The 17,922-nt window shown below is 40.0% G+C and overlaps 1 protein-coding gene across 1 annotated transcript; it reads right to left on the minus strand.

The window, feature by feature from the left end:
• Window positions 1-1,655: 1,655 nt before the first annotated feature.
• On the minus strand, window positions 1,656-17,338 carry LOC124110421 (RING finger protein 10-like). Its single transcript, XM_046469779.2, has 18 exons — window positions 16,925-17,338; window positions 16,392-16,561; window positions 15,225-15,421; window positions 14,205-14,295; window positions 10,810-10,867; window positions 9,978-10,104; window positions 9,485-9,624; window positions 9,216-9,328; window positions 8,843-8,887; window positions 8,186-8,311; window positions 7,608-8,037; window positions 6,994-7,127; window positions 6,128-6,245; window positions 5,805-5,906; window positions 5,016-5,162; window positions 4,382-4,476; window positions 3,516-3,720; window positions 1,656-2,921 (listed from the first exon to the last, which is right to left on the minus strand). Exons 1-18 carry the CDS (start codon window positions 17,019-17,021, stop codon window positions 2,833-2,835), a joined length of 2,484 nt encoding a protein of 827 aa, XP_046325735.2. The 5' UTR covers window positions 17,022-17,338; the 3' UTR covers window positions 1,656-2,832.
• Window positions 17,339-17,922: the final 584 nt, after the last annotated feature.

A 17,922-nucleotide genomic window follows, 5' to 3' on the forward strand; every position in this document is an offset into this window, starting at 1 on the left:
GACTTCCCCCAACAACTACAATAACAGTATCATTCCGAAAGGTAACATGGAAAAGGTAGTTTCCATATCAAACCCGTTTATTTTTTTACCTTGGAAAACACGGATACAAACATGTTTAAAGATTGCATTATTCTAAAACATGTCAAACCTACCAGCACTATTAATATAACATTGCTTATTGATTCGTATTGATGCTTGATACTCGTGTTGACTTATGGACTGTTGGCTGGATAGAGAATTCTTTTTCAGGGTGTCATAGTAAGTGAACGGTTCTCATTAACAAATCATTAAACGCACGGAAAAATTTTAAAATATCTTTAATGTTTAAAGAAACTGGCATTATCAAACCATGAAACACAAGTGCCTCGTGTTTGTTACGCGAACACTTGGTGGTTCAGCTATTGTTGCTGTTCAATATGGTTGTGCAGTAAGCTTTGTTTTATTGAAAACTGTGCACAAAATGAGCATAACGGGCAGGTTCATCCAACCACTTAAAGCAATTGTTGGATGTCTTGGTTAATTTACATAGGTTGAACATCATTATGAAATTGAACATGTTCAACCAAACAGGTGCGAGTTTTTGAATTTGAATGTGAGAATGTCAAATCGATTCTCAATAATGTCGGGTAGATACGGGGGCCCCGGTTGTCTAAGGGGCTGCAATTAGCTGTGCAGAGTTGCGTCCATTTGGCACGACAGAAACCTATGATTGTGGGTTCGAATCCCGATTCGCACCGATTATGTTTCTAGGCTTGTCCGCACCATACCCGCGTTCGTGGGTTTCACCAAAGTGATGAACGTCTGAGACCTCCATCACTTGGGGCTTTCCTCCCACATTAGGCTGACACGCCCTGAAATAACTGGATTTCTGTTGAAAGACGCGTTTAACCCAACTCAAACACCCACTCTCTGATGGCACGTGCTTCTCGTGTTATTTTTGCCACAATCGCTTCCTCTAAGCTGTGAAGTGAACCAAACATGTAACAGGAGGAAATTGGTTTTTTAGTTATAAGAATATATGTCCCCAGCAACCTATGCTTATAATAAGAGGTGACTAAATGGATCGGGCGGACAGGTTCGGTGATTTAGTTGATTGCATGACATCGTGTACCACATGGGTTGTTCAATGCTCATGATGTCCATCACTGGATTGTCTGGTCCAGCATATAGATGGAATATTTAGTAAGTTGTTTAAAGTACAAGGAACGAGTCACGCCGCCATAATATGACACAGGGGGTAGACGTTGCCCAGTCGTCTAAGGCGCCGCAATTTGATAATAAAAGTCCCGTTTCCACCCTTGCTGAACTAGGCTGGAATTTCTGGGCTCGATCGTAGCGCACCAGTGGGACTGCACAAGTATGGGACTGCCAATACAAGTGAGTGAGTTTGGCTTACAACCAAACAGTACCTCGGGTATATCATGGTGTGACATGGTGTGCCCAAGGCAGGTCTGACCACTTTGAGAAAACCCTGGAGGGCAGGTATATGGTGCTGACAAACCTTGAAACATAAGTGGGAAAACTTTGGATTCAAAGTCACGATCATAGGTTGCTGGCATACCTCCAAAGTGAACAGCAGTTCCCAAAGACAATTGTGCCACTCCTGCTCCCTAAAGACGGCAACAACTTGTTTCAAATAATCACCAAGATAAGACTCGGTTTCAAGGATTTTATTTGGCATTTTCAGACGATAACTACTCAAAGCTTCATGTCAGATGTCAGGTGATCCGTACTACACAATCATAGTCTACAATCATTGCTCAATAAGAACTCAGGGCAATTTCCATAACCGTATTTGCAGCAAAACCTTATCAAAATGTCAATATATGTAAATAAACATCAACACTTACTATCCCCCTTATACTTTTTTTCCCCTTGTGTTTACTTAAATCAGATTCTTTGGTTTTTATTACGTCCATTTTATGACAATGAACAGCAAGGTTTTTTTGTCATGCCAATTCAAAAAATGTTTGTACCACCTTTTAGTATATAAAATAGACATATTCTGGTCTTAGCATATAGATTATATATCAGTTAATCCCACAAACAAAAAAATGAAGAGTAGATCATAATTTGGATTCCAGTTTTGATATCTACAGTGTGAGTGAACATAATGAAGTAAATAAAGTGAGCCATCACATACAAAACAACTAAATAAATAAAAGGTTCATACAAAATGCTATCTTCACCAAATTTACAACTCAAATTTACAAATAAAGTCAGGAAATGATTGATTATTAAAGCAATATACCATTTTGCCTCTTCGGAACAGAATTTTGAGAATAAAGGATGAACTCATTGAAAAGACTTTCAAATGAAACCACATTTCAATTTCGCTACAGACACAAAAGTCTGCCTCCAAAGTTCATACATCAACTATCAGTGTCAAACACTAGACCACAATGAATATCTATAGATTTGTGTTGCATATTTTTCAGCATCGCTATCATATTTTGGTATTACATTTGACAAAGTTAAAAGTAGGCTGAAAATGGTCGAGACATATTTATATAAATATGCAAAAACTGTTCTTATATTGAATAGATTCAGAATGAAATCATTTGCACCACTTTCACACCCATATTGCTGAACTCTAATTGTAAGAGAAATAATTACACAAATAAATTATAGACATAATTTTTAATTCCATCATATTTATGGAAGATTACCATTTCCTTTACAACAAAACCTAGCAAGCCAGAGAGGAGCAAAAACTCTTGTTCTTGTACATGCAGTTATTTAGATTGCAACTCAGAATGATCATAGACCGGCTGGCTGGCGCTACAAGCTGGGGATAACTATAGGAGGACTGCAGCAGATCACTACAGGGGACTATTTCCCCCTTGTCATGGAGGTGGTGAACAGCTTTGTGAATTTGGGTTTCTTCTGTTTCTTCCTTCCTGCATTCCCTGGACGAGCTTCTGTGAATAGTGGAAACAAACTGTTGATATCACTTTGAAATATTGCCTACTACATACCACTACTACCAACAGGCCATGTATACATGTTTACGCCACTTTCAACAGTATTTCAGTTATATCATGGTGTGTCAGCTTGAAGTGGGATGATAGCCTAGGTGTTAAGACATTAACCACTTTGGTCAAATCAACAAGCATTGGTATGGTGCTGACAAATCAAGGTGAGTTGAAATGGGGTTTCACGTCACATACAAAATTATGGCCCTTACATAGCGACGGGCATGCACAGGTGTCTGTGTGGCTGCTTGTAATAGGCCAGACTAATGCCAATTTTTTAGTGCTAGCCCACTGAGATACCATGTCGCAGTTTAACATGAATACCCCACTCAGACACAGTACATTTACTCCGAGCCAACCAGTCTTTGTTCTAGTCCTATAATGCTGAGTGCCAGACAGGGTAACAACAGGTTCTATCTTTTAACGTCTTTTTGTGACTATCATACTTGTCTACTCCTAGTCTATTGACAACATATCCATAAGGACAACCCCATTGTGACCCGTAGCTATGTCCAACAACATATAGTTAAATCCACAAACCTTTAGGCTTATCTATGGTGTCCAGTGCAGCTTGTATGGCACATGAGAAGGAGTCCTGGTACATAGGTACAGGGACTCGGTCTTCGTTATCACTGTCATCCGTGTCAGCAGATCGGGGGACCACTGGCCCTGCCTGTGCCGGAACCTGCGCTTCAACAGGGCGTGGCCACATAGGCTTGGCCTTAGCTTTCCCAGCCTTCAACATCTGAAATTGCAACATAATGTCTAAATCTTCAACTCTTTAAACATGAATGTACAGGTTATACAGGTAACATATATGATTAAAATGGTGTTGCCCTCGATACCCATTTCCTTACGAATACTCTCCAGGCTTCTTCGAACCAGTCAGGTATGGCCAACACCATCCTTGATGATCAATGGCATTCTCTCTCCTTTCTAAAACGATAAATATCCTAGACCCATTCGCCACCACAGCTTTGTTTCAGAAGTGATGTCAATACCTAAATCTCTCCCATCTGTAACATAGCAAAGAATTTCTCTCACTCGAGAGAGTAATTTGATTGGACAGCTATTTTTAGCATCATGCCATTCATACTGGGATCAAAATGGGTTAAGTGTCTTTATCATAACAGAATGGAGATATAATACACTGGATGTACCAATCCAAGTGAAAAACAGAACTTTGAATACTCATCTTATTTTCCAACAATATCTATCATTCAACATGTTGAACAAGAATCTAAAACCAAGCAGCTATTATTTGTCAGCCATTGGTCATCTTCATTCAAGTGATTATTATTCCACCCACAACTATTGTAGACTAACAAATAAATAGTTTCTTGTGAAGTTACACAATCATTATTTCAAGTGAGTGTATTTTTCATGTATGAAGTACAAGGTTCTACCTGAGCAAATGACATGGATGTCTGCTCGCCATCACTGACGTCTTCTATAGCAGGACTGGCTCCCGGCACAAACTCTGCTGCACTCACATTGAAACCTGCAACAGTAGAATACAGGTCTCAAGATTGCAACAGCCTTTGTTAATCTATAAAGTTTACAAATTTAAAAACATGTTTCATCAAGCAGAATTTGAGATCACACAAGATGCAAAGTCAAAATCTGACTGACTGACTATGGTTTTACGCCGCTTTTAGCAATATTCCAGCAATATCACGGCGGGGGACACCAGAAATGGGCTTCACACATTGTACCCATGTCGGGAATCGAACCCGGGTCTTCGGCGTGACGAGCGAACGCTTTAACCACTAGGCTACCCGACCGCCCCAGAAGTCAAAATCATTTCTTAAACACACTTAAAGGATATTCTTAAGACATGAACATCCCTTGCCAAGAGATGATGTGCATAGGACTTGGTTTCCCTTTCAGAATATTTCATTATTTATTAGCAACATGGACTTCACATATTGTACTCATGTGGGGAATCTAACCCAGGCCTCTGACATGCTGAGCGAATGTTTCAACCACAAGGCTGAGCCACCGCTGCAGTACCAAGTGAATATGCAGCAAGGTGTTTACCTGATGGTGATACAGGAGGCGTGCTCGCGAGGCTGGAAACAGAGGGTGACTCAGACCTGATTTCAGGGGACCCCGACACATGGACATGGCCATCGCCTGCAGCCGGGAACTGGGCAAAGCTGCTCAATGACAGCTTCATACCAGGAACTGAAAGTAATGAACCTAAATTAATTCCTCTGACAACAAGGACAACATTTGAAACATCCGCATAGTCTGGTTGAATTTCAATTGACTTCAAATCAATTATTTACATGCAGAGGTGAGCAACAAAATGTGTCATACTAATATCTGAAGGATAGTGTGTACAAAGCTAAATAACATTATGGCATCAAGACAAACAATAACTTGTGTCTTCCAAGTTGAAGTTGGAAGTTGAACTCACTGAAGTATACAAAACACACTGAACCAATTACTCTCTCTTACAACAAACATGGGGCATGCAAGACTCATCAAAACTGGATGGTTTTAGGTGAGAACTGTAAGTTATTCAAACTTCTCGGGATTTGTTTTTGTTTGTAGTTCAACACCTCACACAGCATGCTGAGCAGTATTCAAGCTATATAACAGCGGCATGCAAATAATCAAGTCCAGACCAAACAATCTCAGGACTGATATAGTGAGCAGCGACCCATGACATTGGGATATGGTGACACGGAAGTCACTGAGCCTGACAATCATATCCATTTTAACTCGGAATCCACATATGGATAAAGTTCTCTGGAATATAATGACTCCCAGTTGAAATGGTCAGATTATGAATGAATGTATACATGGTATAGTAGTTCTTACATTTCCCCATCTTTTCATTCTCTTCCATCTCAATCTTCCTTGACCTTCTCTTGTCATCACGCATCTTTTTTTGACGCATACGTCTACGCTTTTCTATGTCACCTAAAAAGAAAAAAATAATACATGGTGATTTTACAGACCCGTAAGAAAAGTATCTTAAAAAATGTATTTTTGAGAGCATAGAAAGTGTTTTTCTTCTTCAAAACAAACTTACATACATCAAAGTGTTAATATTCATAATTCACTAGCACGTTAGTCTATTATTCTATTAATTCTTCTGACCAGAATTAAAAATAAAAGAAGTGCCAGGGGTGGTATCCTACCAGCAAAGTGTCGAAGTGTGTCTTTTGACAGAAGGGGTGGCTTCAGTGCAAGCTCTGCTACCTGGAATTCACAAGTCAGTGGCAGGTGGTTTAGGTACCGAAGTCTCTTCCGCAGTTCCTGAATAAAAGACAAACCAATAAATGAACAGTCTGCAGCAAAGGCATTTCCTTCAATGAGCTCAAACTGCCTTTATAAATCCCTTCAAACAGATACAACTGTTTTCACATATTGGCTTTTCAATAGTAATGTTATAGTCAAAATGTGTCGAAATGAAACGGGACTGCGATATGCGTATCATCAACATGTCGACATCTTGTGTATAGAGTGTCAGGGATATTCTCTGTAAACTGTAGGAGTTGATTTCACAAGCTTAGTACCCTCCGTGGGACGGACGGACGGCGCCACAACATAATCCCCCTTCGGCCATTCTAGGCCGGCGGGGGATAAAAAGTGGTTGATAGCACGAGCAACAATTTACAACCAGCCTGGTTCCACACATTGTAACTATCCAATTCTCATTGTCCACTCGTCCAACAAGCATTGGGTACAGAGCTCAACTCCACAAAGCAATCTTAGTGCTAAGGTATTAGCTGTCATACCTTAAAATAAACTTATGCAAGTCGCAGCGCTACATTCACTTTGAGGAACAGAGCCCTTGGGGCCTATTTTGCCCTGGAATCCCCATGGAAAGCCCTAGGAATGTGAAGACGAAGCATACTGTATCTTTTACTAACGTTTACAGGAAGTGCCATAAGTAGGTCAACATTTATATCACTAAATTATCAGGTCATGTTAATAGTTCCAGGAACTGTGGACTGTGTCAGTGTAATATGTCTTTGCGTGATGAGATCTCTACTAGTACTACCTCAGTCATAAAGATGATCTCTGTGTCTACAATGTTGGCGGTGATGGTGTCAGGACAGTCCTCTAGTCTGCCATATTCTTTCACCAGACACCGAGCATTCACAGCATGGAGATAGATGTGCTGACCGTCACTTGCTGTGTGTAGAGACAAACAAGTGATAAACTGAAGCAGTAAATGTCAGGTATGATATGCATAGAACCATGTGCTTCACCTTACTAATTACACATGCCACAGACGTAAACATGACACATGGTTAACATACAAATGGCAATTTGGACATGGCACATTGGTGTAAAAAATTATGATGAGAAATATCTACACTCTAATGTTCAAATATTGCAAGAAAGTCTAGAGGCCCTTGTCATGACCCTTAAAAAGGTCAAAGGAGGTTCCCTAGATTCCAATACCAATGGAGAGGACCCTAGGATCCCACTAATTTTGAACACTGCTCTACTTAATATATGTCAAATACACCTGTGGCATGATCGGTTATTTTCTAAATGAAGTAATGGAAATGGGACATGCAAACAAGCACCGATATCTCCAGGTAACAGCTGCATAAATTCAGTTATACCTTTTAAGTATTATTCCTAAACAATTTTGAACCAGTATACCTTGATAATAGAAGAATGCACTTTTTGTCTGGTTGCCCCTTCTGCCACTGTTTCCATGCTCACTCTCTGGGGGCAGTTCCAGGTGCTCCGCCGCTTCCTCAACAGGCATGGCAGCCTCCAGTGACTCCTGTATCTCAGACAGACTGGGACCATCAGGCAATCCCACAGAGCTTTCAGGCAGGGACGACCGCCCACTGGGTACATCAACAGCAGAGGCGTCCACCTCAGACAGACTGGTGTCCATGTCCGAGTGTGTCAGGGTTTCCAAGGAGGACGAGGTGGTGGATTCAGTGCGGATTTTGGAATCAGGGTTAAGGGATTCTGGAAGACTGGCATCTCTAGTTATTTTTCCAGGCTCAGCAGATTTATTATTCCTATCCTCATCTGAATCTTCTCCATCAGAAAAGGCTGATGCGTACTGTTTGACTGGCTGGAACAGACACCATTTTCTTCTCAAACATATGATTCAGGGAACAATATTTTGCATAAGATAATAACTGAATCCTAAAATTCCTAAAAAAACAAAATGGCTACAGGTCTCATTATCATTCGGTCTCAATATTGGTGTAAATCCTTACTGAATTGTCATTGTTCGCCATCACAGACTTTGGAGATTTTACTTTGTCAACTTCAGCTTTACGGGTTCGTCTTGCTTCACGGTGCTTCTTATGTGGAGTACTGGTGTGAAGGCTTTCCTCTCTTTCCTACAACACAAATATACATCTTAACCTTACTCTACATTACCATGTCTTTACAATATAACAAATGTTAGCATTATTAAAACATAAATATCAGTAAGCAACAGTATATCCAGATCAATTTCTTGCAATGTATACAATCTAAAGAAGACATTTAACTATATCATGCAAAACTGAATAAAAGTGAAAAGTTATTAACTTGTATGGATAATTCTAGGGTGGGGCCTTGTGCTTTTAGCCCCAAATTTGGAAAAAGGCCCACATTTTCAAATACAAAGGGGCATTTTACACTGTGCTGGATGGGCAAGTGTGGGTGTACCTCTGGAATATTTGAAACTTTAACACAAAGGGCCCATGTCAGAAAATTCCTGGAGTGAACCCTGAACTTGAAGTCCACAGAAAGTACATGAGTCATCCGTTGACAAGCTGCAAATATTAGGTAGAAGTGTTGACACTTCTCAAGGTTACACGTGCTCAAAGAATATGAGTTAATGCAGTTTTCACCTAGCTATGACTACTTTAACACACGAGTCTTACCTTCAGCATGACCATGGCTGACTCAATGAAACACACTTCTGAAGCCTGAAACAGTCACAAAGTAAAGCAAAAATGAACGATAACACAGAAATTGATTAATAACATCATCACTTCTCGAAACAATAAGAAAAGTCATCTCCATGATACACTGTACACACAGCACCAAAATTTGGAAGGAGTAATTTACAGCATAGTGAACAATCCACAGCTATATCATGAGTCTGTAAATAGGTGATGGTACCAGTTGAGCCAGTGGGTGATATCATGAGCATTGTTGAAATACACTCATCCAGGTCACACATTGTACCCATCCAAACCCAATGTTTGTCAACCCTTACAACAAAGACTTGGGAACCATCATGCAGTGTATTACCTCAGCATTCTGCATATGCTTGTTCAGAGCTGCCTTCTCTGGTTCAATGATAGTTTCCTGAATCTGACTGGGTGACGCCACCAGCAGCTTGACATGCTCTGTATTTACATCATCTACAACACCAACACATCTTTCCATATAATCTCAGATAACACTTGTGACTTCAGGACAAAATCCCATTGCAATTACGTCCCTGTGTCAGTAGTGCATGTTCTAACCAATAAATTGCTGATGACATTTACAACAACTTCTAAATGTAACTTGATCACCTGTGATTCTGTGTGGTTTCCCGTCTCGCTTCTCCCACTGCGATTTGGGAACAGAGTAGGTGCTACCACGCTCCCTCTTCATCAGTCGCAAAGTGATTGTTTCCCCTGGTTTATATGCATGGACAACTCGGATCTGTACACTGCAACCAAATGAAGCTTTTAAAATGCCACTGACACAGGAGTTGGACAAGTCTTCAGATAAACCATAAAAAAAAATCAGAAATAACATTTACAAAGCTAAAAAACAAAACCAACTTGCACTCAAGCAACAACTTCAAACATTTTAGTGCATGCAAGCAGAATCCAATCATGCTTATCTAAGTACAAAAGACATGCTAAGTTCACAAAATGGTGTAATGCTTATTTTGGGGGGTTAACACAGAAAATGTTGAATTTGTTTCTAATTACCAAAGAATATATTTTCAGGGTAACCTCTTTCTTATTAACACCATAAAACTATCATACCAAGATTGTTTCACTGGTTGGAACATACCTCTTTAAATCACTCTTGTGAACGTACTCGTAACAAATGGGACACTTTCTCCATTTTTTCTCCCCCAGTTCCAAATAGTGCAGGATACATGCCGAGCAGTAGACGTGTCCACAGCGGGTTATCTTCCCTGGAGCAAACAAATAGGACATCTTTACAATCCTTTATCAGTAACAATTTTATTGGACTAAAGTTTTTACTTCAGCTATTTTACTATTAGCCCATGTAGAACATGTATCTGATTCATCTGCTAGTTCATTAACTATTACCATTATAGAGCTTGTGGCAACTTTGCCATCTGTTGTAACATGGCCGCAACAGGGCTTGATTTAACTTTTAAGGAACTTGATTTACCTTGCACCATGTTGACATGGAAAACAAGTTGCACCAGACAAAAACCATGTTACACCCTGGCCCCAAAGTTGAACAACCAGCTAAGTAAGGGCTAGATAAAAATTTGATTTTTTTCTTACAAGCACCAAGTTCGTGTAGACATAATTATAAGGCTTCATTTTCTCTGACAGGTAGCACTGGTGCAGGTGTCATATAGCTAAATCGAGCCTTGCACTATCAACACATTAGTACTAGTGTATGAGCAGAGATTTCATGCTCTAAAGTAGAAACTTATCACTACTAACCGATGCCTTTAATTGAGAGAGTGAGGGACAGCACTCTGCCCATCATTCAGCTTCGATGTTATTACTGGAACTATGTACCACTCTTAGGAGACAAACTGAGCAAAACTACAACATTTTCAAAGGAACAATCCTCAAAATGGTTACCATGGTCTCAAGACACAGAGAAATATAAAGACAAATCAAATATGTCTACTCACCAGCCTGTGGTTCCTGCAAACAAATGGGACATGATGGCGGCTCCTGGCTCAATGTCCTCTGTGAAAGAAACAATATAATTTCAAATTCAATGAAAACATCAAAACGTTAATGATTATCCTCATCATTTTATCACTTTTGGAATGTCAGTGCTGGAGGGAACAGGTCAATGACCCCTGCAAAAAGCAATCCCAAACCTCTGCCTTGTGCAAAAGGTACCCTGGATCAATGTTCCTGATAAATGATGTATCCTTTCAGGAGTGACCCTTAGTTAATTTTATACATTAGTCACATCAATCTGAACATGCTGAGGCTCTTATGTCTATGCTGACATTTGCATCTCTAGTTCTAAAAACACACTTTTGTAACTACGGCAACCTTGTCATGGTAAACCAAATTTAGTAAAATCTAAAATATTTTTACATTTGTATATTTATCCTGCATTACTCCTTAATGCATTCACTGCTCGCCTTGTGACAATAGAAGGGACAGCGTAACGGCGTTGGTCCTGGGTGAAGAAATAAAAAACTGTTGTTCCTAGTCCCACTTTTGCCGACAGCCGCTGCCCTGTGACCTTGATGACCTCAGGTCACCTTCTTTACTACTCTGCCTGTCACCCAAGATCTTAGAAAAACATACTTTTGAGGTTTCTGAAGCCAAAGTTGGGAGACAAGTCTGCCTCAAACGTAGTATTGCAGGATAAGTGTACAAATGTAAAAAAATATTTAGATTTTACTAAATGTTTTATTTATCCTGCATTACTCCTGAATGCATCTGTATCAGACGGTTTGGAGGTTGGAAACCCTCAGAATACAGAAACCTCAATAATTCACACCCTGAACACACAACACCAGTTGGTTGATAAAGTGGAAAATTTCATAAAAATGCCATTAGGGTCGGGTTGTTTCAATGTGAAAACAATTGAACATAGGAATTAAAGAGAAGCTCCCTGTACACCTTAGTAATATAGACAAAACTAGCTCACCAGCTAATTCTTTACTTGCTACTTCATAGAGCCCTTGTAGACATCCAAATGTCTAATATTCTTCCACTAGCGAAATCTGAGCGACTGCACAGGAAAATGGAATGGCTCTGTATAGGGAGAGTTCATTATTTGCGTCGAGGGTTGGTAACCTGTTGGGCTACACTCAACGGCCCAAAGCTTTGCACACCTCCGACGTCCTCAAGAATCACATAACGAAGATAATGACTGGCGAAAACTGTGTTGGACCTCCAAAAACATCCTTCCATGATTGTTTTAATTGAACAATTGCTGTGTAAAGCCATGGTAGAGGCTAACGGCCTGGTCGCTCGTGAGGATTATTCGCTCTGGTGGATCCAGATTGTCAATCAAATAAGTCGGAAGGATGAATGCGACTAACTTTGGTCGTGGATGTAGGAGAAACGGGTATAAATAACCGCTTCCTCAAACCATGCCTAGTCTTGGAACGGCAGATGAAAAATCACAGTGCCCGCACCAGGCATAGAAAAAGTTCACCCTCATGTTCAGTTCCCATAATAGTCGATAATGGTGGGATGGTGAAGGAACGATCAGGTTGGCCTGGTAGTTGATTTTTTGCAATAAAATCCCAGGATAACCAGTGATGTACCACTCCGTGCATCCCATACTTAAGCGAACCTGGGTGATGTCAATCACATTTAGTTTGCTCACCCGTGTTGTCGTGGCTAATGCCAAGAGAAACACTGTTTCCTTGGTGAAGTCATAAAATGAGGATGCATAAAGGGGCCTGAAGGAGGGCCCTGGCAAACCTCGAGGTACCACGTTCAAGTCCCAAGCATGTGGGCGGAACTTGGCCTTCTGATCCTCAAGCCTTAATGAGCGTAGAAGGGCCTGTAGTTCCGCGACCTTAGTTATCTTGCGATTGTTCCGGAACAGCCAAGACTGAGATAAGTGTAACCTTCCAAGTGTCTTTGGGTATGCAGATGTAGGAGGTATTCAGCTAGGAATTGTAGTGACACAGTTGTAGTGTCTTGACTTTTTGCCTTGCAAAAAGTTTCAAACAATCCCCACTTGTCATCGTATAGACCACTGGTAGAGGGGTGATGAGCTAACGCAATAGCTTTTGCTGCGAATGCCGAATAGCCCTTAGCGCTGGAATGCTTCTGTGTGAAGTTTCCACTCAGTAGAAGGCATCGGCCAGAATGTTTTGACATCCGCGGATGTGTTGAACTATGAACTGTAGTTGCAGACGATCCACTAGATGGAAAAACCTGAATGTTTGTTGCAGCAGGGAGTGGGAGCATGTTGTTCCCTGATTGCGCAAGCACCACACCACAGTGCTCTTGTCTGTGGATATTGCGAGTTGGGCGGACTGTAGTTGATTCTGCCAATGTGATATAGCCAGAATTTACGCTCCATAGCTCTGAGGCTGTCTAGCCTTGCAGGTGAGCACCACACCCTTGACAGGAGCGTCTACGAACAGGTGTAGATTCAGGGATAACCCGGATAAAGAGACTCCTCCTGAGACATTTGACTCTACCATCCACCATATTGAGGTAAGGCCTTAGCCTTAGTGATGGCCTTGAGCGGATCCTGACGCCTGATGTAAGGGTTCAGGAATTGTTGAATTGGGGGTAGTTGTAATCGGCCTCTGCTGGTTAGGTCCTGTACTGAGGTGAGAAACCCTAACATCACTTGCCATTGGTGAAGTGTGCGTGGTTGATGAAGAGCAGGTGACAGGAGGCGTAAAATCTTGTGCCATCTCTCCCTTGGAAGTGATAGATCCTGGTCTGTTTTGAACAGGCCTCCTATGAACTGAAGTCGATAGGATGGAGTTAACTCCGAATTCCCCTCGTTGATTATCCGTTCCAGTTGATACAATAGCCATCTGGTGAAATCCTGGTGGCATACTAACGTCTGCATGTTTTGATGACACAGGAGACAATCGTATGTACGACTCGAAGCAAATGTTCCTCAGGTGTAGATAGGCAGTTATGGGCTTCATATGGCCTTTAATTTAATAGCAGATGTTGCTTTCTTGGATAATTCCAAGGAAGTGGAGCCGTGGTCAACGGTGGAAGTACCTCTACGTCTTACACAACAAAAAATCACATAAAACTACACAACATGGTGAGACCAATATGAAAAGAATTCATCAATTAATCTAAATTAATCCAAAACGAGAGCTTCACTGGTAGTAGAAGTCCATGCTGTAGCGTGACAGGCAGTGATACGAAGAAGGTGACCTCAGGTCATCCAGGTCACAGGACAGCGGCAGTGGTCAGCAAAAGTGGGACTACGAACAACAGTTTTTCTATATCTTCACCCAGGACCATCGCCATTACGCTGTCCCTTCTATTGTTGTAAGGTAAGCAGTGAATGCATTAAGGAGTAATGCAAGATGAGTAAAAAATATGTAAATATGAAAGTCCTCACCACTTGCTCCACCAGATCCCAGTCAACGAGAGTGTCTGCGTCGATGGAGTGAGCTATGTAATCACCACTATCTCCCACAACAAACTGGCAGCTGAAAGATGAACCTCACCCTGTACAATACTATTGCATGATGCTGAAGAAGATGAAGAAAACATAACATCTTTTAATCTGTTACTTAACAGGACAGGACTGGACTGGACAATGGCTGATCGGTATAGATTTACTTCTTATTCCCTGGCTGGAATAGAAATTGGGAATAGCTGCTAGTTTTCTGAGTTGGATTGCTTAAACTAAAAGACTTCCTGCAGGCTAGTACATTTCAGTAACGGGTTGTCCCTATGTCATGTATCACTTTTCAGACTAGTAATCATCATGATCATGGTAATTGTAGACATTCCTGGTTAATTCCAACACAAACTGGAAATGGAATGCTGAGAATATATTTGCTGCTGTTATCATTACTAAAAAATGTGGGTGTTATTTTCACTTAAACTGTGTTTATTAGAAATACTGTCTGATGGATATTCAGATATATTCAGATTCAGACATATAAATTATGATCACTTTATTTTGACAATGCTGAGTCTTTAAACATCAAAAACACATCCTACACTAAAAATAATTCAGGTCATGTATATTTCATAAATATCTAACATTGGAGAGAGATTCTCAACACAATATTAACTAAAGGGATTGTGAACAAATACATATTCCATTCGAAGACATTACTTAACATAAAGCCACTATTCACTTATGTTCATACCATAGTATAAATAAAATATCAATAACAACAAAAAATATAATCACATTCCGGAAATGTTCTTTTGTGGAAAGAAATGTCCAGTCAGACATAAAACATGCTTATTTTACTTCTTAAACATGATCACTTTTACAAAAATCAAACAATGCTTCAGTGTAAGTAATTACTATATTTATTCCCCCAGAACAGATCATTGTGGTCACCATGTTAACATAGCTAATAGACAAAACTTGGTTTATTTTCTGGGCCACACTACTTACTTTGCCTGAAGAAATCTTTCTTTATTGTACACTCTTCCTCCTGTTCGTGGTCTTCTCACTCTTTGATAAGCACCGGAACTTCCATAGTGAGTTTCACGACCCGCAAACGTGAAGTTAAACAGGTGATTCAAACTGGCTTTCTTAGAGCCACCAGTGAACATGAGGGACTCATACTCTGAGTCCACAGGTTCTGCTACCTGAAATTAAGCAAATGAAGTTTATTAACATGATTAACAATAGTGAATAAATTGGAAATAAAAAAACCTTCCTCTTACCTGTGTACAGATATGTCCCAAGATGTAAGAAGATGAAAACATCAACATGCAGAATGATGCTATTCCTAAACATGACAAATGTCAGTATTGTTCGTCATTAGGGTTAGAAATTCACACTAGCCCACTAGCCCCGGGCTAGTACAAATTTCCTAATTCCCTCATTGTTTTAACATAACATTATATTTTCAAGGGCATTTTATCTTTATCCAGGCCAGTTAAGTTTTTCAGTTTAGTTCTATCCATGTAACTCATACTTAACATGTTATTGAATACAATATGTACAATGACAGAAATATTCTGAGTATAAATTATAATACACCAAAGTATCTACAAAGTCTATGGAGAAAAACATCCTACAACAGACATTTAACAATCACATTATGTGTATACTTTGACTAGTGAAACATATCACAAACATTATCATGGATTATCATGTAGGCCATCATACTACACACAAAAATCATTTTCTTGAGCATGCCAAGGTCGATGACATACCTGCATACAATTGTACATCTTGTCATGCTTTTTAAAAGGTTTGTTGAAGATCAGAATGAACATGACAAAACGATAATTTCATATAAAACAATGAATATAAAATGTTTAGCTACAGAGCTGATCTGATTTGGCTAGCCTAGCCAGATAATCTGGCCTTGCACTTGCCATGCTTGCAGGTAATTGTGCAATAGAGTATATAGTTACCTCCCTTGTATAATTATAGTTGTACTATGTTGTACCACATAGGGTTTACACATACACCAATTCAACATGTTAAATGTCTATTTAATCCTAAAATCTTTGTAAAAAGAAGTTCGACCTTTCATGTTAATAAACAACAGGTCATTATGTATGTCATTGAATTTTGAAAGCCTATGAACTTTATTACAATATATACCTCTTCTCTTTGACGGTCATTGTAATTTCCTCTAGATCGTGGTCGCTTGTCCCCGGTAGCCCTGGATTTCTGAGGGGTTGGGCGACGGGCATGGTCTGGTGTGCTTCCCCGACCCGCTCCTGATTCTCTTTTCTTACCATACTTAGAAAACCTATTAGGACTGTTAATATCTGAAAATAACCCAGAAATACACAGTGAACATAACAATGCATACTAACAATGTGGACATATTGACAATGTATAGGCTGCATTTGAATGGGAACCACAATTTCAGCAGATATCCCAAGTCAATAAATCAATATTGAATGTCCAGCACAATGAAGCCAGCACAAGCTCAATGTACATGACCGTAACAGCTTGGGTCAACTGCAGTAGTTGCCAGCCATAGACTATCTGTCGTATTTCTATATCTGGTTATTCAAGACTTTTGATAACCCCCAGGGTACCAGCAACGATTGCAAACTGTTGTGATAAATGTTTTGGTCATGTGACATCAGCCGTCAGGTGTCGAGAAGTGACGTCACATAACTCACCATTTTTCTTACTGTCGGACGTTGCACCGTTCTTCGGCGGAACAGACAGCTGACGAGATAATTTTTTGTCCATATTTACTATCCCTTCCTCGAACATCAACAGTAGTACACAAATGAGAAGTAGAACCTCTCGTTCTCTTCTGCTTAGCAGAGATAACGAATGCTGAACGACCTTGGGCAACCATTTTCATAACTCCATGTTGAACACTTTAAAGAAGTAAAAAAATCCAATTATATCACAATTAGATCAATAACAGTTATGTAGTCTACAAAAAGAATCCTTCAAACACAAAATGCGGGGGCACAATATGTTCCCCCAGCGCTCCTTAACGCTCTCTCAGCGTCTTAGATGGGCGAGTATTACACCCAAACACAACTTGATGGAGACAGGCCTCCAATGCCCGGATGTTGTTGAACGAAACTAAAACTAGAACCGGAATTAAAGAGGACGACAATCATATTTAATTTACGAATTTGACCATGCAGTACCTTTCTTTAATTATTTCTTTTTTTAAATCACCCGGTGAGGTAAGACATTCATTTAATGCGTGTACATATGTAAATACATTGCAAAGTCCAAATAATAATACTTAAGGTATGTTAGAGGCTCAGGACAGGCCCCACCTCCACCCCCTCTGGATCCGCTACACTGCCTACCCATTGTTCCAACATTATTACTGATATTACTGACTCCTCTGGACTGGAAAAATAGATAGGCCCCGGTAAATCCATGTTCATACGTTGTAATAAATGCCGTGTGGGGCATTAAAAGGTTTTGTGAGTGTAATAGGGTTAGTAGTGACTGTTTGGTTAATCATCATCATCATCATCATCATATATCTAAGACAAAGTGGTGTTTGAATGAATTCATTATACTTGCTAGGATTGCCAATAAGGGCGGGACATGTCCACATTTATCCTTGTTACGAATGTGCAAATCTACTTACATGGAAACTAATTAAAAAATTTATTTGGGAAGTGACAAACTGCGAACAATA

Source organism: Haliotis rufescens, unplaced genomic scaffold (assembly GCF_023055435.1).
Source record: "Haliotis rufescens isolate VD_foot unplaced genomic scaffold, xgHalRufe1.0.p SCAF_15, whole genome shotgun sequence".
Lineage (NCBI taxonomy): Eukaryota > Metazoa > Mollusca > Gastropoda > Lepetellida > Haliotidae > Haliotis > Haliotis rufescens.